The 26,292-nt window shown below is 47.9% G+C and overlaps 1 protein-coding gene across 3 annotated transcripts in view; it reads left to right on the forward strand.

Moving 5' to 3' along the window:
* The window catches only part of ARID4A (AT-rich interaction domain 4A), a 99,195-nt gene that overhangs the window by 43,929 nt on the left and 28,974 nt on the right, over nt 1-26,292 (forward strand). For all 3 annotated transcript variants that reach the window (XM_077264983.1, XM_077265001.1, XM_077264991.1), the window contains exons 15-17: nt 297-531; nt 3,755-4,017; nt 25,562-25,756. In XM_077264983.1, the coding sequence (XP_077121098.1) occupies nt 297-531; nt 3,755-4,017; nt 25,562-25,756 (693 nt within the window). The remainder of the gene's footprint in view (nt 1-296; nt 532-3,754; nt 4,018-25,561; nt 25,757-26,292) is intronic.

The following is a 26,292-nucleotide window of genomic DNA, read 5'->3' on the forward strand; positions in this document are numbered from 1 at the left end:
TGTCGAGTGACCTGAGACGAGATGTTGGCTTGGAAGCCATTGGGAGAGATTAGAATGTAGGGGACACTGCAAGCTACCTTGTATCTTGTTCACACATCCCGGCTGTGGTGTGGTTTTCTCTATAGCTTCATTGGAGGACAGCTCGCAAGACTGGACACAATTTCTTAAAATGGTTGTAAAAATGAAAATGTTTGCAACAATTTGCCAAAATTGTGGCCAAGCCTGCTATGATTTTCTGTGAATAGCGCTTTAAATTTTTGCTGAATTTTGCCATTTTTTTTATTTGCTTTTTCCAGGTATTTGTATGGGTTTGAGGAATACTGCCGATCTGCAGAGATTCAGTTCAGGACTATTCACCATAATGACCCCAGACCAGTAGAGGAAAGCCTGATAAAGGAAGAACCCATGGAGAATAGTGACAAGGAAGAAGCCACAGACGACCCACCAGTCAGCTCAAATATTAAAGAAGATGATGACACTGATTCTACCAGTGACAATGAGAAGGATGAGATGGAAATCAAGTCACCAAGGGTACCGCCATTAAAAAAAATAAAAAAATTTAACAATAAAATCTGTATATTAATTACCGTATATACTGGAGTATAAGCCGAGGCACATACTTTTGCCACGGAAAACTGGGTAAGCTTATTGACTCGGGTATAAGCTGGGTATGCATTGTCCCCTCATCCCTGTCCTGCTATGCGTGGCTCCCCCTTCCCTGTCCTGGTATGAATGCCTCCCCATCCCTGTCTGCATGCCTCCCCTGTCCCTGTCATTGTATGGATGCCTCCCCCTTCGCTGTCCTGGTATGAATGCCTCCCTGCCTCTGTCTGCATGCCTCCCCTGTCCCTGTCATTGTCTGCATGCCTCCCCGTCCCTGTCTGCATGGCTCCCCTGTCCCTGTCATTGTATGCATGCCTCCCTTCCCTGTCCGGGTATGAATGCCTCCCCTGTATGCATGCCTCCCCCTTCCCTGTCCTGGTATGAATGCCTCCCCATCTCTGTCTGCATGCCTCCCCCATTCAGTCCCTGTATGCATGCCTACCCCTTCCCTATCTTGGTATGAATGCCTCCTCCATTCAGTCCCTGTATGCATGCCTCCCCCTTCCCTGTCCTGGTATGAATGCCTCCCCCTTCCCTGTCCTGGTATGAATGCCTCCCAGTTCAGTCCCGGTATGCATGCCTCCCCCTTCCCTGTCCTGGTATGCATGCCTCCCCCTTCCGTGTCCTGGTATGAATGCCTCCCCATCCCTGTTCTGGTATGCATGCCTCCCCCTTCCCAGAACTGGTATGCATGCCTCCCCCTTCCCTGTCCTGGTATGCATGCCTCCCCCTTCCCAGTCCTGGTATGCATGCCTCCCCCTTCCCAGTCCTGGTATGCATGCCTCCCCCTTCCCAGTCCTGGTATGCATGCCTCCCCCTTCCCAGTCCTGGTATGCATGCCTCCCCCTTCCCTGTCCCTGCCTGCATGCCTCCCCCGTAATGTCCCTGCATGCATGCCTCCCCCGTTCTGTCCCTGTATGAATGCCTCCCCATCCCTGTCCCTGTCTGCATGCCTCCCCCTTTCTATCACTGTCTGCATGCCTCCCTTGTTCTGTCCCTGTATGCATACCTCCCCCGTTCGGTGCCTGTATGCATGCCTCCCCCGTTCGGTCCCTGTATGAATGCCTCCTCCGTTCCGTCCCTGTATGCATGCCTCCTTATTCCCTATCCCTGTGTGCATGGTTCCTATTGCAAAAAAACCCCTCATACACTCCTACCTGCGCGCCCTCGGTGCTGGCACTGCATCTCATTCCGGCAGCCGGCGTCTGTCTGCAGTTCTTCATGTGCTCAGCGGTCACATGGTACCGCTCGTTAAGGTGATGAATATGCCCTCCACCCCTGTGGGAGTGGAGAAGCATCCATATTCATCACCTTAATGAGTGGTACCACGTGACCGCTGAGCACAGGAGGAGCCGCAGACAGGCGACTGGAACGAGATGCAGTACCAACACCGAGGGCGCACAGGTAGGTGAGTATGATGTGTGCGCCGGCTCCTGGCACCCGCTGCTCCGCCGGCTTTCTGTACAGTGACTCATGAATAAGCCGAGGAGGGCCTTTTCAGCACAAAAAAATATGCTGAAAAACTCGGCTGATGCACGAGTATATACGGTATGTGGCTGGTTGTAATTGTGCAACTCCTGAAGTTGCGCTTGTTGCTTCTGTGCGAAACCATACACACACCTTCATATACATAGATGTTGATAAATGCATAAAGGGGTTGCCCCTTTTCAGAAAAGTTTTTCCTATAAACCCCTTTTGCAGTAAAAAATAAACTGTGCTTGGGTGTTGGAGGGGTTTTCCTCTTTTTAGAAAATGCCTGTCTCACAACTACAGTAAAAACAAACCTTGCTTTATTCACCCTTCACGTCTCCAGCAGTGAATCACCGCTACTGCTCCCGATGTTCGTTATTCCCTGCAGTACTGACAGCGCTACAGCTAATCGGTGAGCTCATTGATTGGCTGCAATGCTGTTGCGCTGACGTCATTTGCAGACAACAGACACTAGAAGCAGCTGTAGAGATTCAACATTAGACCCCAGGAGGAAGAGAAACGCACATATTTTTTTTCTTATACTACTAACGGGGCTCACTGGAAAAACTCTTCTGAAAACCCTTCTGACCAAGATGAGGATTTTGTTGTTGTTTTTTTTTTTTTTTTTTTTTTTTTATAGATTAGTCAGTGTAGGGAAAAAAGTCCCTAAACTTTTATAGCATAGAAAATAATAGGATCAGAATGCCTATGGTGCAGCTAAACATTGGGCCTTAGAGCAGTGTCAGTGTGCTGTCCGTATGAAAATTGGGTAATATGTGGACAGCACACTGATCGGGTGGAGAATCCAGATGTCTTTTTGGTTGGAGTTAGATCAGGTTTTTTTTTTTTACGAGAGACAAAAAAGAAAAATGTATTTATTTTTTTTATCAGGCCCTGCAAAGCAGACATCACATGGATGACGTCTGACTGGTGTCCATATTTTTTTTTTGTTTGTTTGTTTTTACGGACCCTTAGATTTGCATTGCCGATTTTGAGCCGACAGTCAAATCAATATCTGTTATTTCCCCACTATTTTGCACTAAGGCTACTTTCCCACTAGTGTCGGCACGGGGCCGTCGCTATGCATCGGCCCGACGTGCCGACGCCCGTTGTGAAAATAATGTCCGATGTGGGCAGCGGAAGCAGTTTTACAACGCTTCCGCTGCCCATTGTTAAGTCCGGGGAGGAGGGGGTGGAGTTCCGGCCGCGCATGCGCGTTCGGAAATGGCGGTCCCGACGCACGAAAAAACGTTACACTTTTTTTGTGCCGCCGGGCCGACGCTTCCAGTGTGCGACGCTTGTGACGTATGGACATACGTCGCAATGTGCCACTAATGTATATGTATAACTAAGTATATGGGCAAAAAAACACATCCTGCGGGCACGTTTGCAGGATGTGTTTTTTTGCCACAGCGGCGCATTGCGACGTATTCCAAACGACGCTAGTGTGAATGTAGCCTAACCAATTGGTCCGCAAAAAAAATGGACATGTGACAGCCCCATAGATCATGTGTAAGTGCTCTTCATGCTTCTATTTTTTGCGCACAAGTTCTAACGTGAAGGACATTTGTGGGGTCTTAGATTGCTGGAGGTGTGGTTTTTTTGAAGTTATCGCTCCTAAATACCTAGAAAACCCATTAGTGATCATAAGTTTAACATGCACCCCTTTTTTTTTTTTTAGGGGAGGCGAAGACTTGCTTGCAATGCAGCTTCAGCGTTATCAGATCCTGAAGATTGCGACAAAAGGAAGGACAGCAACAAGGAGAACAAAGATGTGGAAGAGGAGTTGGAAAAAAGCGACGAGAAGAAGGAAAATGACTCTACTCCAGGACGAAGGAGCTTATCCTGCAAATTGAAAGAGAGGAGAAGCCGGAAACAAGAGGAGTCTGATCAAGAGTCAGAGGAGGAGGACGAGGAGGAAGAGGATGAGAAGCTCTGTGATGGGTGAGCCATGCAGTTATGTCCACCCAAGTGTGGAAATAGTCACTAGGTTCTGCTGACCAATTCATGGGTGCCAGAAAACTGACAGGCTCGCTCATTGTACACTGCTGTTTCAGAGAAAATATAAATAATGAGCCAGGAATGAGGGAAAGAGTCAGGATAGTCAATGATCTACCTTGTGGCCTTTAAAAAAAAAAAAAAAGAGGGATTTTTCATACTCACCGTAAAATCTGTCTTGGAGCCTTCATTGGGGGACACAGGTAACCATGGGTATGTGCTGCTGTCGCTAGGAGGCTGACACTAGGCAAAAAAAGGAAAATGGCTTCTCCCCAGCAGTATACACCCACCGACAGGCAGAAAGTAACTCAGTTGGTGTTAAAGCAGTAGGAGAAGCAACGAAAGCTCAACATGTGTACCAACCCAAAAACGAGGCATGTAGGCCCAACAAGCGGTACAAACAATTAGGTAGGGTGCGGTGTCCCCAATGAAGGCTCCAAGAAAGAGATTTTATGGTGAGTACCAAAAATCCCTCTTTCTTTATGGCTTCATTGGGGGACGCAGGTAACCATGGGACGTCCAAAAGCAATCCCAAGGGTGGGAACAGAAAGCATGCCAAGAAAATGGACTTAGGTCGGTCGATGCGCACCTGCTGCCTGCAGCACCTTCCTACCCAACCCTGCATCGGAGGAGGCATAGGTATGAACCCTGTAAAACCTTGCAAATGTGTGCAAGGACTACCAGGTCGTGGCCTTGCAAATTTGTAAGGCCAAAGCCTGATGACGAACAGCCCAGGAAGCCCCCACAGCCCGAGTAGAGTGAGCCCTCACTCCCAGAGGAGGCTGTTTGTCCTGAACGCGGTAAGCCTCCAGTATCGCCGAACGAATCCAACGGGCGATAGTGGACTTAGAAGCTGGGAGCCCCTTTCGCCTACCTTCAGAGATAACGAAAGGAAGCAGTCCTAGAAAGATAGACTCGAATCGCTCTGACCAAATACAGCTTGTGGAGGGACTTCTCCTGGGGATGAACCGGGGAAGGACATAAATCAATGAGGAAATCGTTCTTCCTTATTTATGTGAAAAAAAGACACCACCTTGGGAAGAAAGGAAGGAACTGGTCTGAGAACTGTCTTGTCCTAATGTAGAATCATGAACAGAGAACGACAAGATAATGCTGCCGGCTCGGAAACCCTCCTAATAGAGGTAATGGCTAGTGATGAGCGAGTGTACTCGTTGCTCGGGTTTTCCCGAGCACGCTTTGGTGGTCTCCGAGTATTTGACTGCTCGGAGATTTAGTTTTCCTTGCAGCAGCTGGATGATTTGCGACTGTTAGACAGTTTGATTACATGTGGGAATTCCCTAGCAACCAGGCAACCCCCATATGTACTCAGCCTGGGTAGTAGCTGTAAATCATTCTGCTAAGGTGATGAAAACTAAATCTCCGAACACTAACAAATACTCTGAGGTTACCCGAGCGTGCTCTGGAAAACCCGAGCAACGAGTACACTCGCTCATCACTAGTAATGGCGCTTAGGAAGGCCATCTTCAATGACAGGAAAGCAAAAGAAATGTATAGAATGGGTTCGAAGGGCGCACGTTGGAAAGCGCTGAGAAAGACATTAAGATCCCATGGATCTATCGGAGGATGGTAAGGTGGTGCCAGATGGGTGACACCCTGAAGAAAGGACTTCACTTGAGAAAGGAAAGCCAGATCCCTCTGGAAAAGGACAGACAGAGCGGAAACCTGACCTTTGAGAGGGTACTGAGGGATAGACCGGAGTCAAGACCTGCTTGAAGAAAGCCCAGGATAGGAGGAAGGAAAAAATACATTGGAAACAAGTTGTTCTCCTCGCACCACTGGAAGAAGGCCTTAGAATACCTGTGGTAAATGCGCGAGGATGCTGGTTTTCTCGCCCTAATCATGGTGTCCTTCAGGACTGCGACCTCAACCATGCCGTTGAACTCAGAGACTGAGAACTCTGGTGGAAGAGGGGGACTTGCGAGAGAAGATCTGGACGCCTCCAGGGAACTTCCAAAAGCATGTTTACTGGCTCTGCATACCAAGGGTGTCTTGGCCAGTCTGGAGCTATTAGGATTATGGGAATCCCTTCTGTCTTTGTCTTTTTTCACGACCCTCGGAATAAGGGGGATAGGCAGAAAAAGATAAGGCAGCTGAAACTGGGACCATGGGATTACTAGGACATCACAGTCAATGGCCAGTGGATCCCGGGACCTGTCTACGAAGAGAGGAACCTTGTGGTTCATCCGAGGCACCATGAGGTCGACGTCCAGAGTGCCCCATCTCTGACATATTTGGTTGAAGACTACGGAATTGAGAGACCGCTCGCCTGATGTGAGGCCCTGACGACTCAGGAAATCGGCTGCCCAGTTTTCTACCCCCGGAATGTGAACTGCTGATATGGCAGGAACGTGACGTTCCGCCCATCGCAGAATTCTTGTCACATCTGCCATGACCTGTTTGCTGCGAGTCCCGCCTTAGTGGTTTATGTAAGCCACGACCGACTGCCAGCGGAGAAGGGCAAGGAAGATTGCTCTGATCTCCAGAAGATTGATGGGGAGAAGGGCTTCCTGAGCGTTCCAGCCACCCTGCGCTGTGTACTGAAGGAAAATGGCTCCCCACCCGAGGAGACTGGCGTCGGTGTTGATGACCTGCCACTGAAGGGGAAGAAAGGACCTCCCACGCAGGACTGAGGCGGAAAGCGTCCACCAGGTCAGGGATTTTCTCATGTTGAGGGGCAGAAGCACAGGCCGGTCTAGGGAGACTGTTCTCTTGTCCCAGGCAGACAGGAGGGCCAGCTGAAGAGGGTGAGTGTGGAACTGGGCGAAAGGCACGGCTTCCATGGAGGCAATCATCTTCCCTAGAACTCTCATGAAGGATTGAAGGGGGAGAGGGACTGGATGCTTTAGGGATCTGATTCCCTGGCAGACAGATGAAAACTTGCCCCTTGGAAGGAAGACACAAGCCCGGGTCATGTCGAACTCCATGCCCAGGAACACTAGGTGCTGGGTTGGGATAAGGGAGGATTTCTCTTTGTTGACTATCCAGCCATGACCGCTGCCATGACCTTCGTGAAGACCCTGGGGGCAGACGTCAGGCCAAAAGGAAGGGCCGTGAACTGATAATGATCATCCTGGATGGCAAACCGAAGGAATCTCTGATGCTGCACACAAACAGGAATGTGAAGATAAGCATCCTGAATGTCTACAGAGCAAAGATATTCTCCTGGTTCCATTGAGGCGATTCCTGAGCGTATGGACTCCATCCTGAAGTGGCGGATCCAAACGTGGCGATTCAACTGCTTGAGGTCCAAGATCGGCGGAGCGAGACGTCTTTTTTTCGGGACTACAAAAAGGTTGGAGTAGAACCCTGAAAACCGTTCGTTCCAAGGAAGTCGATCTTGTTGCTGGATGTAACGATCTCTCTGACCCAGGCGTCGTCAATCACCGACATCCTGTCAGGGAGAGACTAGGTGAGCGAGAGCTAATAACCCGGGCCCTGCAATTTCCCTAAGACTAGGGAAATCCTGACTGACCCTCTACCTGAAGTTTACACTGATGGTGTGCTTGTTCAGGCCTCGAACCTCACCCTAACTCCTGAGCTCAGCCCTAGGCTGAAACCTCCACCCACCACCCAGTGAAGAGGTAATACTAAAATACCCACAGTTAGCACAGACAAGGATAAAGGAAAATATACACCACGCCGCAGACACTCAGGAATACACTATAAATGTGCAGGGCAAAATAAACACAAATATAGGAAGGAGTAAATAAGACGAAGGAATATACACCACCAGCAACGAATCTCCAACCACCAGCTCTCCACTCCAGACCGAGAGAACAACGCAAGACAGAAGCTATAATCGGCGACGCCCAATGATCAGGAGAACTATTTAAAGGCCATGGAAATGGCCCAGCTTCCAATCCGAGGATCAGGTAAATTAACCCCTGAACAGCTAGACAAAATCTAGCAGACGCCAATGAGTAAATAGTGGTCAAAAGCGGAATTACCGCTGTCTGTCGGACGACCTGGTCTGAACTGCGTCCGACATGACACATCCATGCATCCCTGAAGTGAAGAAGCTGGCCTCCCACCCTGGAAAGACTTCCAGGTGGGGGTGACCTGTTACTTAAAGGAGAACCTGTGATTGTGGGACCCAGAGGACTTGGAGGAGCAGCCCTTTGGCCTCCAGTGAGGAGCTGGTTTGAAGGATGGCTTCCTTCTTTCCCCTGGAGCGGAAGAATGGTCGTGCTGGGAGGAGGTTCCTGAAGAATAGAGAGGTCGAAAGGAACAAAAAGGGAGTGGTTCTTTTCTGTTGAAGAGAAGTTTTGGCCTGGACTGGGGCAGGAAGGTGCTTGTTCCCCCGGAAGTGTCCAAAATTATCTGGTCCAGCCTGGACCTAAAGAGCCTAGTACCCTGGAAGGCCAGGTTGGTGAGTGACTTCTTAGAGGTCGGGTCTGCATTCCACACCTTCAACCAAAGGATGCGGCGTATGGCAATGATGTTGCTGCTTGCTCTGGCGGAACAGGCGGCCGCATCCAAGGAGTCGGTCAGAAGATGTTTGCCAGCATGAGATATCTGGTCTTCCAACTCTGCCAACTCATCCGGAGGAGCTGCTGCTGAGATGCCCTGGCGGAGTATTTTGGCCCAGGCAGATATGGATTTCGCCACCCAGGTGGAGGTGAAGCTGAAGCAGAGGGAGGCACCTGTCACCTCAAAGGCCGATTTGGTCAAAGACTCAATCTGCCTGTCTAGCGTCCTTAAGAGACGCACCGTCCTTTAAAGACAGAACTGTTGAGGACAGGCGAGAGACCTGTGGATCCACCTTAGGGGACTCTGCCCATTTGGTGACAAGATCTGGACATAGGGATATAGAATGGCTAGCTGTTTTGTTCCCGGAAAGTGCTTTTCGGGATGTTCCCAATGTTTGGCCATATTAGCCTCAAACTCCTTGCGATAGGGAAAAATCCGAGAGGGATGCTTAAAGGGAACCTGTCACCCCCAAAATCGAAGATGAGCTAAGCCAACCGTCATCAGGGGCTTACCTACAGCATTCTGTAATGCTGTAGATAAGCCCCCGATGTATCCTGAAAGAGGAGAAAAAGAGGTTAGATTATACTCACCCAGGGGCGGTCCTGCTCTGATGGGCGTCGCAGGTCCATTCCGGCGCCTCCTATCTTCATTCCATGACGTCCTCTCCTGGTCTTCACGCCGCGGCTCCGGCGCAGGTGTACTTTGTCTGCCCTTGAGGGCAGAGCAAAGTACTGCAGTGCGGAAAGGTCAGAGAGGCCTGGCGCCTGCGTCATGGAATGAAGATGGGAGGCGCCGGAGCGGACCTGAGACGCCCATCTAACCAGACTGCAGCGGGTGAGTATAATCTATTTTGGGGGTGACAGGTTCCCTTTAACCTGCTTGAATGAGACTGAGTTGTCCTGATTAGTTTAAGAGTTTGAATAATAGCCGAGATAAGGCTATCTACCATGTCTTGTGTCCTGGAAGCCTGGTCTGCATCTGAGTCAGACCCGGACTGAGAATCCACATCCCACCCAAAGTCCACCTCCGAGGAGGGGGGAATGTGGGGAGAGAGGCAGCCTAGAAGATGCTGAGGGGCCCGGTGAACTAGATGGGGAGCTAGACCAATTCCGCTTCCTAGGTCTTTTACCCGATCTGTCCCTGTGAAGGTCGAGGTCAGGAGTGTTTGAATCACTGTGAGAGGCGTTCGGAGCACTGGTGGTGGCTGGTAGTGGCAGAGATGTGGAAGACGTTCTAGGACCTGGACCAGGGACTGGGATACTTTTAGTCAGGTCAGCGACCGACTGAGACATAGCAACAGCCCACTCCGGAGGGAGGGGTGTGCTCTCATCCCGGGTGTTATGGTGCTTCTGTGGGGCAGACATGGTGGAAGGTCTGCAGGATGGGGAGAAAGGGGACAGCGGACCTGAAGACCACTTTCTTTTACAGCGGGCACAGGCGTAATGAATCACAACGGGCTTAGGACCAGAAGCCCCTGCAGGATTGGGCATAAGTAGAGCCTGGATGATACTGCAGAAGGTATAGTGGAGGGATACTGCTGAGGAGAGCTATATAGTGGTACAGAGGCCAGGAAGGGGAGAGGGCAAAGCCTAGCCGGAACAAACGATTAGGCAGCCGTAGGTTAGCTGTGTCCCCCGTGTCTGATGTCCGCAGGAAGATAAGGTGGAGTTCGCAGGAGAAGACAGGCCAGGGCTGTGGCTTGTATTGTGTGAAAGGTTCAAGATGGATGCTGTCCAGACCCTTGTGATGCGAGCGGTGGCCGTGGCTAAGCTGCCAGGCTGTTTGGCTGTCCGCCAAGGGGGTATGGCCAGAACAAAGTGAAAGAGCCCCTGTGAATGGATGACCTGCCGGGGTGGAGGCTCTGATAGTATTAAATGAAGGGCGCCTAGAATACGCGTGCAGAGCGAGGGGCGTGTCCAAAAAATGCCCGCATGAGAAAGCTGAGAGCTGATAGGCTGACACACCGGGGGAGACGTGTCCAGAGAAGAGAATCGCCGGTATGCGGAAAGGCGCTTGTGAATACCGGGGGGGGGGGGGGGGGGGGGAATGCGTGCGCGCGCACACAGGATAAAAGCACGAATTTCAAACGCGCGGAGACTGGTGAGTCCTATGGGGGACACAGTGGCCGGGGCTTTACGGGGAAGAAAGCTTATCCCCTGCAAAGAGAGGAGCCAAGCTCCGCTGCAGTGGGGGGACATACATACCTGCCAGTTGTCTCCGGCTCCTCTTGAGAGATGAGGATCACATCAGGAGCCCTCGGGTGAGACAGGGTTGCTGGGAACCAAGATCCTCCTTCCCGCACTGTCTCCGGATGGTGCAGAAGACTGCATCAACCCCTTACAAGAAGGGGGGAGGCCACCGCTGGTGACCAGTGTCTTCCTCTCAGCCCTCTCCGAGGAGAGGGGTGAGGATGGGAAAAGGCAAAGTACCGGTCACCGGGAATCACCCTGAAACACCCGTAAGGGTGACGGGATAAGGTCCTGCCTGCGGGTTTGAGAGTGGGTGATGTGGGTGACACCACACTGGTCTCTCGGTCGCATAAGTACAGTAAAACAGAGTGAGAAACTACACCCTGTTACCCAGAAGACGAAGAAACCTGAAAGGCAAAGGGAAAAGATTAATAACACACAACAAGATACCTGAAAGGAAAACTGCAAATCTGGGATCAGATCAAGGTCCGACTCCTACAGACACTAACAGGTACGGACTGGGGCTGAAATTCAGTCCTGGCATTTGAAATCGCACAGGCCCATGTTGTCCCCGTCCCCAAGAACCAGATGGGATATATTACTAATATTGCCCTGGATGGAGGAAAGGAAGATTTTCTACAAGACCAATATGTCTAATGATATCCGTGGGCTACTGGGTTAAGTGACAGTCAGCAACTTTGTGCTCCATCACAACTCTTACCAGTATGGGTATCTTGAGAACACCGCTTCTGTTAACAACATAGCAGACAAGGCAGCCCATGACCAGACAGGCCCTTCTGGCATTTGCCAGATAGCCAGTCTGGCCCAGGACACTAAGTTTAAACTGAGTTGCTTTGTGCCTGTTGTGGGTGTATACTGCAGAGGAGGAGCTATTTTCGTTTTTTGCCTAGTGTCAGTCTCCTAGCGACAGCAGCATACACCCCATGGTTACCTGTGTCCCCCCCCAATAAAGCGATATAAAACAACAAACCTATTCAGACTCAAACTGATGATGGGACACTGCTGGCATATCCTAGCTTTACTGAGTATATGAGATGTGAAGTTTTCTGTGTTAGAACCCAGAAGATTTTGGAAATGAATGACTTGAGGACTATAGGATTTGTCAATGGGGAAAAAAAAAACATTCTCTCCTCTGAATGGCTGCAACTGATCAACTACTGACTGACTGCAGCAGTTATGTGACACGGCACCAACATAGTTTTAAAGAGTGTTGTACAATAGCAAATGACCCCTTTAACCTTCCAAGCCACCTGACTCTTTTGTTCATGCTGTTTTTTTTTTGTTTTAGTAAAATGCATACCTCACATGTATTGAGGCTGTCTAACAGCCGCAGGGACTCTCGAACATCCTATACGAGCACATATCATATACCTATAGCGTCACAGAAGGAGCAGTATGATCAAATATAGTAAAATATACAACTTTCTTCATTGCCTCATTGGGGGACACAGGACCATGGGTGTTATGCTGCTGCCACTAGGAGGCTGGCACACAGTATACACCCCACACACTGGCTCCAGGCAAACCAGTTCATGCTTGGTGTCTGTAGGAGGCACATGGGTCTGGTCTTCAGACCACAATGTTTTATTTTCCCTTCCCCCCCATGACTGCACACCTGAGAGGGGATCCGCCCAGTCAGGACAGGAAACCCTACTGAAAATAAAAGGGCGGTACCTCTGTCGCTTCATTGGGTTTCCTGTCCTGACAGGGACCCTTGTGCTGAACACACGGCGGTGATTCCACTTACCCAGGTCCCGTCCTGGCGTGGAAGAACAGGCAGCGCCTGTGCGTCGTAGTTCGGGTCCTGGATGCACCGTCTGCAGGTCCTCCGGGTCTCTGCGTCCAAGCGGGCGTTTGTGTAGCATGGCCGGGTTCCTTCCATGGTTGCCACGCCGCCCTCCTCTCACTGCCGGCGTCCAGGTGTGGCGGCCGCTTCCGGGTCGCCTGTCTGACGTCACGCGTAAGGCACGCTGGGAATGAGCATGTCCGCGTGACGTCGGGGGCGGGCACCGGATCCAAGATGGCGGCGCCCATGAAGAAAACGCCGGCCGGTGGATAAAGACTCCGGCGGTGCGGCAGAGCAGGGGAGGGGCCACTATTGGGCACCGGAGGAGGCGGGGAGTACAGTGGATCCCCCATAAAAGGGGTGATAACCACAGAAGACGCACTCGTGCCCAGAAACTTCATCATGGAAGTGGGGCAGCAAGAGCAGCAGCAGCCGCCATCGCAGCAGCAGGAGCTCTCGCCAGATGCCTTGCCGAGCCACCAGCATACCAGGAGCAGCCGCTCAAGTGGTAGGAACAGCAGTTGTCCTGTCCGGCAAGATTCGTCGGCGTCCAGGAGGGACGCTTCACGTGCATCTGTCAAGCCTCCAAAACCGGTACCCTTGATTGTCGGCGATGGTGAGTGATCCACGTGAATGTCACTCTTATGGTAACAGGGTCCATTTTTTCTGTTTTGATCACTAAGGGTTCAGGAAAGCTAGCGGTAAAACAAAGACCCGAGAGTGTGCCCTTTGTAAAGACCCGCTTGCAGTTCAGTGGCAGAAGGATCTCTGTGCTAACTGCATTAGTAAAACTATACAAGAAGAGACCCCTAATTTCGCCACTAGCCTTAAAGCCATAATACAGGCTGAAATAAGACTCCTTGAAAATGGCCCTTAATAAACTGAGAAGGAGAAGCCGTAAGGCGTCTACAGAGTCAGATGCCTCTCAGAGACAGGAGAGTCGTAAATTGTCCCGATCTACCTCCTCGGCCTCTGTCCAGTCTTCAGATTCCTCCTCGGACAGTGATTCAGGAGGTCGTCCATGTTTTCCAACTGAGGACGTAGACAAATTAGTTAAAGCAGTTAGATCTGCAATGGGTCTTAAAGAAGAGAAGACACCTAGGTCACTAGAAGATGTCATGTTTGGTGGCTTAGAAGAGAAAAGGAAACGCACGTTTCCGGTCAATGCGAAAATCAAAGCATTAATTGAGAAAGAGTGGAAAAAACCTGAAAAAATGGGTACTTTGCCTTTTTCATCCAAAAGAAGATATCCTTTTGAAGAAAAAGACTCTGAATCCTGGGAGAAAATCTCTAAAATTGACGGGGCAGTAGCCAAATGTTTAAAAAGATCGTCCCTTCCATTAGAAGACTCGGGTGTTCTCAAAGACCCGCTTGATAAAAAAGCAGATAGTTTTCTGAGACATATCTGGGAAGCCTCAGCGGGGGGCCTGAATCCAGCAATTGCTGGGACATGTACGGCCCGTGCTCTCATGGTCTGGCTACAGCAGATAGAGGATCAGCTAAGGGACAAAGTACCCAGAGGCGACATTCTTGCAAATATATCTTTAGTGCAAGGAGCAGCAGCTTTCTTGGCAGACTCTTCCGCGGATTCCGCAAGACTAACAGCCAGAGCGGCGAGCTTGTCCAATGCGGCAAGAAGAGCCCTTTGGCTCAAGGGTTGTCCGGGGGATTTGCCATCGAAACATAAGCTGTGCTCCATTCCATGTGACGGCTAACTCCTTTTTGGAAAAAAACTAGAAGAGATTCTGGAACATGCAGGGGATAAAAAGAAAGTTTTTCCCAATATCAGCAAAAAAAATCCCCCCAATGACATTACGCCAGAAGTGGGAGGAAAACTCTCCCTCTTCTTTCCGGCCTGGGTAAATATCTCCCCCAGTACCTGGGTCGTAAATATTATCAAAGACGGCCTAAAAATAAAATTAATTAGTCCACCCAGGCAAAACTTTATAATAACTCCCCGGAGAAGGTCCCAACAGGAGTAATTTGCCCTGGAGACGGAGTTCTTGGGACTCATTCGCAAAAAGGTTCTTCAGGAAGTCCCGGCTCGGGAAGAAAGAGGCGGATTTTACTCCCCCTTCTTTTTTTTTTGTGTAAATCAAGTTTATTGAGCTGTAAATAAGCATATACAAGAATCAAAACAATAAATTGCAATTATATTCACTTATAATGGAGTAAAGTGAATATGATAGATAAATAACTTTGCTTGGAGTCAATAGATGTCTCTTCTTCATTTTGAAGATATAAGTATGACTGTCTCCTAAAGAGAGTTGGGTTTGAAAACAAAATATTGTATTATCAGTCTTATAAACATATTACTTTTAGCAACTTAACCTAGAGAAATAGAATAGAGAAAAGTATAGAGTGAGGAAAAAAAGGGAAAGAAGAAGAGAAAGGAAAAAAAAAAAAAAAAGAGGGGGGGGAGGGATGGTGTGTGTGAGGGGAGGAAAATGGGGAAGAGGGGTTAGAGGACGGGAAATGTGGGTCTGGGATCCAGTCCAGATGAACTTGGTTGTATGGTTTTGTGGCATTACATTATTTGTCTCTTTTTCGAGAAAATGTATATATCAAGGCTTCAACGGTCCCAATTAAGTTAATTAGCAAGCCAATTATTCAGCTCTTCAGTCTCTCTAAAGATAATCCAGGGAGACCAAGTATTTAATACTTTATCTGAGGTTCCAGTGTCCTGACCAATCAATTGCTCCATTCTAAAAATATGATTGAGCTCTGTAACAAACTCGACACGTGAGGGATATTTTGATTGCTTCCAATAACGACTCCCCCTTCTTTTTAATCCAAAAACCGGATGGCTCTTGGAGAACTATTATAAATCTAAGGAAACTCAACCAATCGATAGAGAACTACTCCTTCAAGATGGAGTCTATCAACACGACCATAAAACTTATCTTCCAACACTGCTTCATGGCAGTAATAGACTTAAAAGATGCGTACTACCATATGCCAATACATCAGGAATATCGGAAATACTTGAGAGTAGCCCTCTATATTCAAAATCAGTTAAAACATTACCAATATACAGCCCTTCCATTCGGCCTGTCCACAGCCCCCAGGGTTTTCACCAAAGTAATGGTGGAAGTAATGTCATACCTCCGGTCCCGGGATGTAGTAATTGTCCCATATCAGGACGATTTCCTTGTAATAGGGAGGTCAGAGTCCCACTGCACTCATCAAGTATCAGCGGTAACATCAACTCTAATGGAGCTGGGTTGGATAATAAATATCCCCAAGTCAAGATTGGTACCAGTAAAACTACAGTTCTTCCTGGGGTTAATGCTGGACTCCGAGCGTCAGCTCTGTCTCCTCCCAGAAAACAAAGTAGCCAAGATAATAAACCTGGCCGGTACAGCAATACATTATCCAGCAATGACTCTAAGAAAGGCGATGTCCCTACTAGGCTCGTTAACATCGTGTATTCCGGTAGTAGTGTCGGGGTCGTAACGACAATATACCCTCATTCACCAGTCATTCCAAATTAAACTATAAGCATGTGGTACCGGGTAAGAATGAGTCAGACAGGTAGCTGGTTCAATCTCAGTGCATGCTCATGTGACTATGTGTCAGCCACAGTCATACCAACAACTGAACTTTATTTTCCAATACACAGTACTAAAAAGGAATGCAATAGGCGGGGTTTAAGCAGCATACATCTAGTGCTCAGTCTCTCTCTCTGATTCGTCAGAACGTCTCCCGGTGGTTACTTCTTTCTTCACATTCCAGAGTTATCTTTTCAGGAGAAATGAAACTTAACCCTTCACATTCTAAACTGGAATGAAGAATGAACACTGGCAGCCATCTTTAGATACAATTACATTTGCATTTGCTAGCAGATAGGAAAAACTTATTGTTTCACAGTATAAAATATATAAAAATACAAAAGGTATATAAGAAAATATATTTTCACCTTGACAGTAGGATGGGCACAATTCCACCTAAGACGACTACAGTGGGAAGTTCTCTGAGCTCAAAGACGGAAAGAAGAAGGAAATCTATGCCTCTCCCTGGGCGTAAGGGATTCCCTAGTGTGGTGGACGGTGGAAGAACACCTGACAATGGGGGTCCAGTGGCAAAATCCGGTCAAAGACCTCATCACGACCGACGCAAGCGGTACAGGTTGGGGGGCTCACCTGAGATCTCACTCTGTACAAGGAACCTGGTCCTTACTAGAAATAAACTATGGGTCAAACGAAAAAGAACTATTGGCAGTGGAAAAAGCCCTAAGACCTGTTCTCCCTTTGCTCCGGGGCCGCCATACTCGAATCATGACGGACAATCGAGCAGTAGTGGCGTATATCAATCATCGGGGGGGACGAGGTCCAAAGGCCTCATGGAAATATCAAATCTACTCCTTCAGTTGGCAGAACAACACCTGTCATCCCTGAAGGTACTACACATCAGGGGCATAGAAAACACACAAGCAGACTTCCTGAGTCGCAGAGGCTTAAAACAGGGGGAATGGTCCCTAAACCCCCAGATATTCCAACAAATCGTCCAAGCCTGGGGCACACCGGAAATATACTTGTTTGCCAACTTACACAACAAAAAAGTCAAAAAGTTCTGCTTAAATCCAAGAGAACATCCTTTTCCAGTAGATGCCCTACTAATACCTTGGAAGTTTTCTCTAGCCTACGCATTCCCCCTGATAGTGATGATTCCAGCTGTGATCCAGAAGATCAGAGAGGATCAAACAAAAATAATTCTCATAGCTCCATTCTGGCCAAGGAGACCATGGTTCTCCCTTCTAAGACAGATGTCGGTAACAGACCCATGGATTCTGCCAGAAGTTCCAGACCTGCTAACCCAGGGCCCAGTAACCCACTCTCAAGTGAAGGGCTTCCATCTGGCAGCCTGGAATTTGAGAGGGCGTTACTAAGTCGCCAAGGATTCTCACCAGAGTTAATCACCCTATTGAAAAGCAGAAAACCCATAACCTCTAGGATCTATGGTAGGACATGGAAAAACTTTCTTGACTTCCTGGGTGAACCATTGGGGGAGGTGGCTCCAGTGGGTCCTACCCTAGAATTTCTGCAAGCAGGATTACATCTTGGGTTAGCAACCAGCACCCTTAAAGTTCAGGTTTCAGCCTTGGGGGCCCTATATAACTGAAATCTTGCCTCAAATAGATGGGTTTCACGATTCATAAAATCTTGTAGTAGATCTTGACCGGTCGTTATCCCAAAAATCCCTCCTTGGGATCTAAATTTAGTCTTAGAAGCCCTAACTGAAGACCCTTTTGAGCCTTTACAGGAGTTATCATCTAAGTTACTTCCACTTAAAACGGTTCTACTAGTAGCCTTAACATCGGCACGTAGGGTAAGTGATTTACATGCCCTGTCAATATGCCCTCCTTATACTCAGGTTTTTGATGACAGGATCGTTCTAAGACCAGACCCGGCGTATCTCCCCAAGGTGTTTCAAAAGTTCCATAGGAGTCAAGAGATTACTTTACCATCATTCTGTAGTAATCCTAGAAATCCAGGGGAACAAAAGTTCCACATGCTAGATGTAAGAAGACCTATGTTACAATGCATGTCTATAACTAGTCAGTGGAGGAAAGACCAAACCCTATTGATAGCCTTTCAGGGTAGCAAAAGAGGGTGCGGGGTAGCTAAAAGTACCTTTGCTAGATGGATCAGGGAGGCCATTAGTTTATCCTACTCTGCGGGTGGCACTCCGGTTCCTGAAGGCATCAAGGCTCACTCCACCAGAGCCGTGGCTACCTCCTGGGCAGAAAAGGCTGAGGTATCAATTGATCAAATTTGCAAGGCCACTACCTGGTCCTCACCCTCAACTTTTTTTCAAGCAATACCGGCTAGATCTTTCTTCCTCTGCTGACCTAACCTTTGGTAGAAGGGTACTACAAGCGGTGGTCCCTCCCTAAGGTTTCGTTCTACAAAAATGTCTCAGGTGTGCCGTCATGGTGGAAGGGAAAACACGGTTACTTACCGGTAGCCGGTTTTTCCGGAACCCGTGACGGCACCTGTATATTCCCCCCCTTTACCACCCTTTCGGTGTGCACTATTGTTTTGGGTGCTTTGTTAGTTAATATGATGTGATGGATTGCCATGTATACTAACCAGGGGGGCCTCTCATGCTCTGAAAACCAACTGAAGCGACAGAGGTACCGCCCTTTTATTTTCAGTAGGGTTTCCTGTCCTGACTGGGCGGATCCCCTCTCTCAGGTGTGCCGTCATGGGTTCCGGAAAAAACGGTTACCGGTAAATAACCTTGGTGTTTTTGATTCTTAATCTTTTTCAAGGATTTTAGGGGGCGACGGATCTCTTCAGGGTTCTGATCTCCCAAAACCAACAAGCGGGAACGTGGAGTGTCGTCTTCACGTACCCCCTCCTGCACCGTTGACTATGGCATGCCTGAGCTCTCTTTTAGGGGCGACGGGTCCTTTCAGGGCACCACTCTCCCCATACCATCAACAGACTGGAACATGGAGTGTCGCCTCCATGTATCCCCTCTTGCAGCAGGGCTTATTACAGTCGGACCAACGGCCCTGTCCCATCCTGGGGTAGTTAACCCCTAGAATGTCCAGAGGCACTTATGGAGTCCGTGTGGCCCCCACTGCATCACTGATAAACAGTGGGGATTGAAGGAGGCGGACGGTCCATCTCCACCTTGCGACCAACGGGAGGGTGGATGGAGGGCGCCCTGCACCGTCCATGCTACAGCAGCTGACCTGCAGGCAGGAAAATCCGATCTATTCTAGGCTGCAACCTGGACACTCCACCCACTTGATTGCATCGCGCCAGCGGCTCCGCCCACGCACTTGGCGCCTCTCACTCAGAGCGAGACCATGGTAATCCCGGCGGCCATTTCACTCCTACCGGCCGCCTCTCTACACGTGCAGCTTCCCATTGCACACAGGGATTCTCCACTGGACTGCATCTAACACCTGCAGACTCCTGGCGGACATCTTTGTCTTCCGGCCAGATTCCTACTCGCGTGGCCTGTTCAGAGGTGAACAGGACATCGGGAGGACTGTCTCACAGGGCCACAGGACCTGGGTAAGATCTGAGCTGCGATACACCCATTGGCCCTTCTCAGCAGTTATCACTGGTAGTGTTGAGCATTCCGATACCGCAAGTATCGGGTATCGGCCGATATTTGCTGTATCGGAATTCCGATACAGAGTTCCGATATTTTCGGAATCGGAAGTTCCCAGTGCATGGTTCCCAGGGTCTGGAGGAGAGGAGACTCTCCTTCAGGCCCTGGGATCCATATTCATGTAAAAAATAAAGAATTAAAATAAAAAATATGGATATACTCACCCCTCCGGCGGCCCCTGGACCTTAGCGATGTAACCGGCAGCCTCCGTTCCTAAGAATGCAGTGATTTTAGGACCTGCGATGACGTCGCGGCTTGTGATTGGTCGCGTGAGCGGTCACGCGACCAATCACAAGCCGCGACGTCATCGAAGGTCCTTCACTCTGCATTTTTAGGAACGGAGGCTGCCGGTTACATCGCTAAGGTCCAGGGGCCGCCGGAGGGCTGAGTATATCCATATTTTTTATTTTAATTCTTTATTTTTTGCATGAATATGGATCCTAGGGCCTGAAGGAGAGTTTCCTCTCCTTCAGACCCTGGGAACCTGTTATGGACCTGGTGGTTAGGAGCACCTGGAATGACCTGATGGTTAAACTTGAATACAGGACAAGCTCTGGGAAGTGGGAGCTCTGCTGACCGCAAACCCTAATCCTATCAGCACACACTAGAAACAGCCGTGGAGCGTACCTAACTCTGCCTAGACGCCTCTTCACAGCCCAAGAGCCAACTACCCCCAAAGATAGGAAATAAAGCCTTACCTTGCCTCAGAGAAATTCCCCAAAGGAAAAGGCAGCCCCCCACAAATATTAACTGTGAGTTAAGATGGAAGTCACAAACACAGGAATGAAACAGGTTTTAGCAAAGGAGGCCAGACTTCACTAAACAGATAGAGGATAGAACAGGTATCTTTGCGGTCAGCACAAAAAGACTACAAAAGACCACGCAGAGTGTGCAAAAAGACCCCCGCACCGACTCACGGTGCGGAGGTGCCACTCTGCATCCCAGAGCTTCCAGCTAGCAAGGCAATATCATGATAGCAAGCTGGACAAGAAAACAATGAACAGAAAAATAACTAGCAGGAACTTAGCTTCTGCTGGAGTAGACAGGTCGTCAGAAGGATCCAGGAAAGATCTGAACCAGTACTAAGACATTGACAGCTGGCATGGAGTAATGATCTGAGTGGAGTTAAATAGGGAGGCCAGCCTAGCCATAAACGAGGCCAGCTGAGGAAGGAATCTCAGAACCAGCAGCTCCACTCACAGCCACCAGAGGGAGTCCATGGACAGAACTCGCCGAAGTACCATTCATGACCACAGGAGGGAGTTCGAGAACGGAATTCACAACAGGAACCATCCAGGATACCTTCCGATATTTGTGTCCCATTGACTTGTATTGGTATCGGTATCGGCGAGATCCGATATTTTGCCGGTATCGGCCGATCCAATCCGATACCGATACTTTCGAATATCGGAAGGTATCGCTCAACATTAATCACTGGGGTTTAGTAGCCACGATACCCCCTATTGGGGCATATTAGCAGGATCAGGGACATACTGGAGTACACCATGTCACGCATAACAGAAATCACAGTTCAAAATAGATACTAAGAGGAATGAGGGCCCTGCTCGCAAGTTTACAAACTATGGGGAAAAGGGGGAGACACGAGAGGTGGATGGTAACAATTGTTTTAGTTCTTGGCTTCACTAGCTAAAGTGATTGATTCCCTCCAAGATCCCTCCACAGGTCGAGGCATTCGTCTGCCTATCTAAGAGAAATCCTCTACTTCACGGGAACCGTCAGTCAGCAGTGGCTGTTGTCAGTCAAAAAATACTCAGGCATCTAGAAAACAGACCCATAGCATGTCTCCCGGGCCCCCGCGCGCCTCGGCATCTGTGAGCTCTGTTTCTTGCTCCCCATCACCAGAGGTTCACAGCGAACAGGACTCAGTATGAGTCTGACATGCCCCTCGACCTAGACTCACCGGATTATCAGACGGTGGATTCTCTCATTGAGGCTGTCAACCAGACCTTGAAGGTTGACGAGGACTCTATTTCCGCTCCGGATCACGCTGTGTCCTTCAAGAGGACCAAATGCCCTCATAGGGTTTTCTCCAACCATCCTGAGTTTCAGGACATAGATCGGCAGCATAGGGAGTGACTAGACAAACTTCACAGGTCAGAAACCTGTTGAGGCGAGAGATCCCTTTTTCATCGGATCTGCGGAAGGAATAGGCCGAATCCCCTCCGGTTGATCCACCTGTATCTCGCCTGGCCACCAAAATCCCGCAGTGCTTACCAGATGGATCCTCCATTAAAGAACCCACAGACCGTCATATAAAGAATCTTGCCCGCTCAGTTTTTGAAGCCTCAAGCTCGGCACTCTCTCCCTCTTTTGCCACGACGTGGGTAGCTAAATCTATGGTTTCTTGGGCAGATACCCTGACTAGAAGCATTCAGGATAACCTTCCCCAGGAGGCAGCGGATCTGGCCAATCAAATCTCTCTGGCCAGGGACTATTTGGTGCACGCTTCTCTGGACATGGCTAACTGTGCTGCACTTGCAGCCTCAAGAGCCATCACCATCAGATGGGCACTGTGGCTCAGGGAATGGAAAGCGGACTCTGCGTCCAAAAAGTCCCTTACTCTGCCTTACCAGAGCGGGCTTTTATTTTACAACCACCTCTTCTGCAGGTCTCCAAGCCAGTCATTGGGGGACACAGCGCCTAGCCTGTTTTCCTCAAGGCTTGAGTTTGTTTGTTTGGTTTGACGTTTGTATACTCTCATATAATGTTTCTTGATCTCCTACTGCTTTGGCATGGAACTGGTTTGCCTGGAGTGGGTTGTATATTGCAGAGGAGGATCTAATCTTTTGGTGTTTACTTAAGTGTCAGCCTCCTAGTGGCAGCAGCATGAGGCCATGTGCACACGTTCAGTATTTTTCGCTTTTTTTTTCGCGTTTTTTCGCTATAAAAACGTGATAAAACGCGAAAAAAACGCTAACATATGCCTCCCATTATTTTCAGTGTATTCCGCATTTTTTGTGCAAATGTAGCCTTTTTTTTCCGCGAAAAAATCGCATCGCGGAAAAAAAAGCTACATGTTCATTAAAATGCGGAATTGCAGGGGATTCCGCACACCTGGAAGTGCATTGATCTGCTTACTTCCCGCACGGGGCTGTGCACACCATGCGGGAAGTAAGCAGATTATGTGCGGTTGGTACCCAGGGTGGAGGAGAGGAGACTCTCCTCCACGGACTGGGCACCATATAATTGGTCCAAAAAAAAGAATTAAAATAAAAAATAGTCATATACTCACCTTCGATGTCTTCCCGCCTCTCCGCTGCATGCTGCCGCTTCGATTTCTGTAGCTGGTGTGCGGTGAAGGACCTGCGATGACGTCACAGTCTTGTGATTGGTCGAGACCGGTCATGTGACCGCTCACGTGATCGCGACGTCATGGAAGGTCCTGAACCACACCGGCATCTATAGGAACGGACGCCTGCAGGTGAGTATAACCATTTTTTTTATTTTTTTTATTATTTTTAAACATTCTATCTTTACTATAGATGCTGCATAGGCTGCATCTATAGTAAAAAGATGGTCACACTTGTCAAACACTATGTTTGACAAGTGTGACCAACCTGTCAGTCGTCAGTTTTCCAAGCGATGCTACAGATCGCTTGGAAAACTTTAGCATTCTGCAAGCTAATTACGCTTGCAGAATGCTAAAAAAACGGGAAAAAAATGCAAAAAAAATGCGGATTTCTTGCAGAAAATTTCCGGTTTTCTTCAGGAAATTTCTGCAAGAAATCCGGACGTGTGCACATACCCTAACACCCACGGTCCTGTGTCCCCCAATGAGTGGCTCGGAGAAAAGGATTTTACGGTGAGTACACAAAAATCCCTGTTTTAGTAGAGTTATCACAAAAATATACAAGAAACAATGTGAAAACGACAGGAGTATTGCACTCTATCTACATGGAACATGAATACAGAAACCAAAAAAAGCCAACCATTACATCCTACATAGTCAGTACTAAAGTAGCAGTGTGAACACAAATAAAGGTATGAACTATAAAAAGATCATGAAAGGCCTTATATCAAAATGGTAATAAGCATCTGTGGGTTCTAATATATATATATATATATATATATATATATATATATATATATATATATATATATATATATATATATATATATATACATACATACTCAGTATATACAGTACAGACCAACAGTTTGGACACGCCTTCTCATTTAAAGATTTTTCTGTATTTTCATGACTATGAAAATTGTAAATTCACACTGAAGGTATCAAAACTATGAATTAACACGTGGAATTATATACTTAACAAAAAAGTGGGAAACAACTGAAAATATGAATATGATGAAATATGAATTCTAGTTTCTTCAAAGTAGCCACCTTTTGCTTTGAAGTGAAAACAATTTCCGGTTACTACCTCTTGAAGCTCATCAAGAGAATGCCAAGAGTGTGCAAAGCAGTCATCAAAGCAAAAAGTGGCTACTTTGAAGAACCTAGAATATAAGGCATGCATTTTTTTTCTATACTTAACATTAAAAACGCATGCGTTTTTAGCACGCGTTTTGATGCGTTTTCGGCAACGCATGCGTTTTTTGCCGCGTGCGTTTAGTTGCAGAAATGCAACCTGTAGTAATTTCCAGCGGCGTTTTTTTGCCTCAAAAAACCGCATGCGTTTATTCGCGGCAAAAAAATGTATGGCTGTCTATGTAAACGCATGCGTTTTTAAGCACATGCGTTTGCTTGCGTTAAAAACGCATGCGTTTTTATAGAAAAACACAAGAAAACACAAAAAAAAAACAAGAAAACCCTAACCCTTGGGTTACTAGGGATCCTAACCCTAAGGTTAGGATCCCTAGTAACCCTAGGGATCCTAACCCTAGGGATCCTAACCCTTAGGGTTAGGATCCTAACCCTTAGGGTTAGGATCCCTAGGGTAACGGTTAGGGTTAGGATCCCTAGTAACCCTAGGAATCCTAACCCTTAGGGTTAGGATCCTAACCCTTAGGGTTAGGATCCTAACCCTTAGGGTTAGGATCCCTAGGGTTAGGGGTAGGGTTACGGTTAGGGTTAGGATCCCAAGGGTTAGGGTTAGGGTTTGGATCCCTAGGGGTAGGGTTAGGGTTTGGATCCCTTTATCACCTTGATGGTGGGGGGTGGCTTATCAGTGACCTGGTGACCAGGACATTCTTCTAATAAAAAGCTACCCCTAACCCTAACCCTAGGGATCCTAACCCTAGCTAATTCTATTAATAGTGGGTTTTCTAGTTGATTTTGATGATTGGCAGCTGTCACACACTTCTAAGCATGCGTTTCAAAAACGCAAACACAGGAAAAAACGCATGTAAACGCGTCAAAACGCAGCGTTTTTTTCTGCATGCAAAAACGCATGCGTCTAAAAAACGCAGCGTTTGCATGCGTTTACATGCATTTTTTCACCACCTGTGTTTTTTTTTTAAACGCTGCAGATCAAAACGCAAGTGTGAAACCAGCCTTAGACATAATTTCAGTTGTTTCACACTTTTTTGTTACGTATATAATTCCACATGTGTTAATTCATAGTTTTGATGCCTTTAGTGTGAATTTACAATTGTCATAGTCATGAAAATACAGAAAAATCTTTAAATGAGAAGGTGTGTCCAAACTTTTGCTCTGTACTGTATATATCTATCCCCCTCCTGCTGGCCATATCCCCTGATGTCCCCATCGCTCTTTTGTTCTGGCTGTAGTAGGTTACCAGCTTAATAACCAGCAGGGAAGCCCTGCAATGCTCCTAATGTACCCATGTACCAGTTATTTATTTATTTTTACTTCTCTTTAAATTTAAAGATCAGATTTGATTACTTACGAGCTTTTCTTCCTGTTTACCTTTTTGATTTTTGTCTTGTGCAGAAGAGATGATACTGACCATAAAGGAGACAGTGAAGGTGACGAAGACTCTGATAGGGACTATCTCGCAGGCACCAAAGTTAAAGTCAAATACGGACGTGGTAAAACACAGAAAATCTATGAAGCCAATATCAAAAGCACGGAGGTGGATGGTGGAGAGTTGCTTTACCTAGTGCACTATTACGGCTGGAATGTAAGGTAAGGCAGGGAGTCCTAGGGGCTTTTGCACTTACAATTCACATTTACGTATTAAAGGGAAAGTCCAGGATTATACTTATTACTTATCCTTAAGGTGCAGTGAGATTGCCGTATAAATAGTAACACAGTGCACGGACTGGCCAATGGCTCTCCCGACCCCAGCTTCATATAATTCTATGCAGATGTCACACTCAGGTCAGGAGAACCACTGTCCTGTCTGAGCATTGCGTTCTGATCTCTCTGCGATTTATACGGCGTCTGACTGCGCCCAATATCCAATTGGTAGGGGTCTAATGCCTGGCACCCACACTGATCGGTGGTTTGCACCTGCAGCCAAAACTGCACTGCTCCATAAACTGCTTAGTGGCCGTTGTCTGGTACTGCAGCTCATCACCTATTGAAGTTAAAAAAAAAAAAACCTTTAAAGGGAAGGTACCGTGTTTGTAGATCATAAATAAATCAATGTGATGTAGCATAACATGCTGCTATAACCAAGTTTTGAATGCATGTGAAACGTATTTTGTGTGTTGTGGTGA

The sequence above is a fragment of the Ranitomeya variabilis genome, chromosome 1 (genome assembly GCF_051348905.1).
Source record: "Ranitomeya variabilis isolate aRanVar5 chromosome 1, aRanVar5.hap1, whole genome shotgun sequence".
NCBI lineage: Eukaryota > Metazoa > Chordata > Amphibia > Anura > Dendrobatidae > Ranitomeya > Ranitomeya variabilis.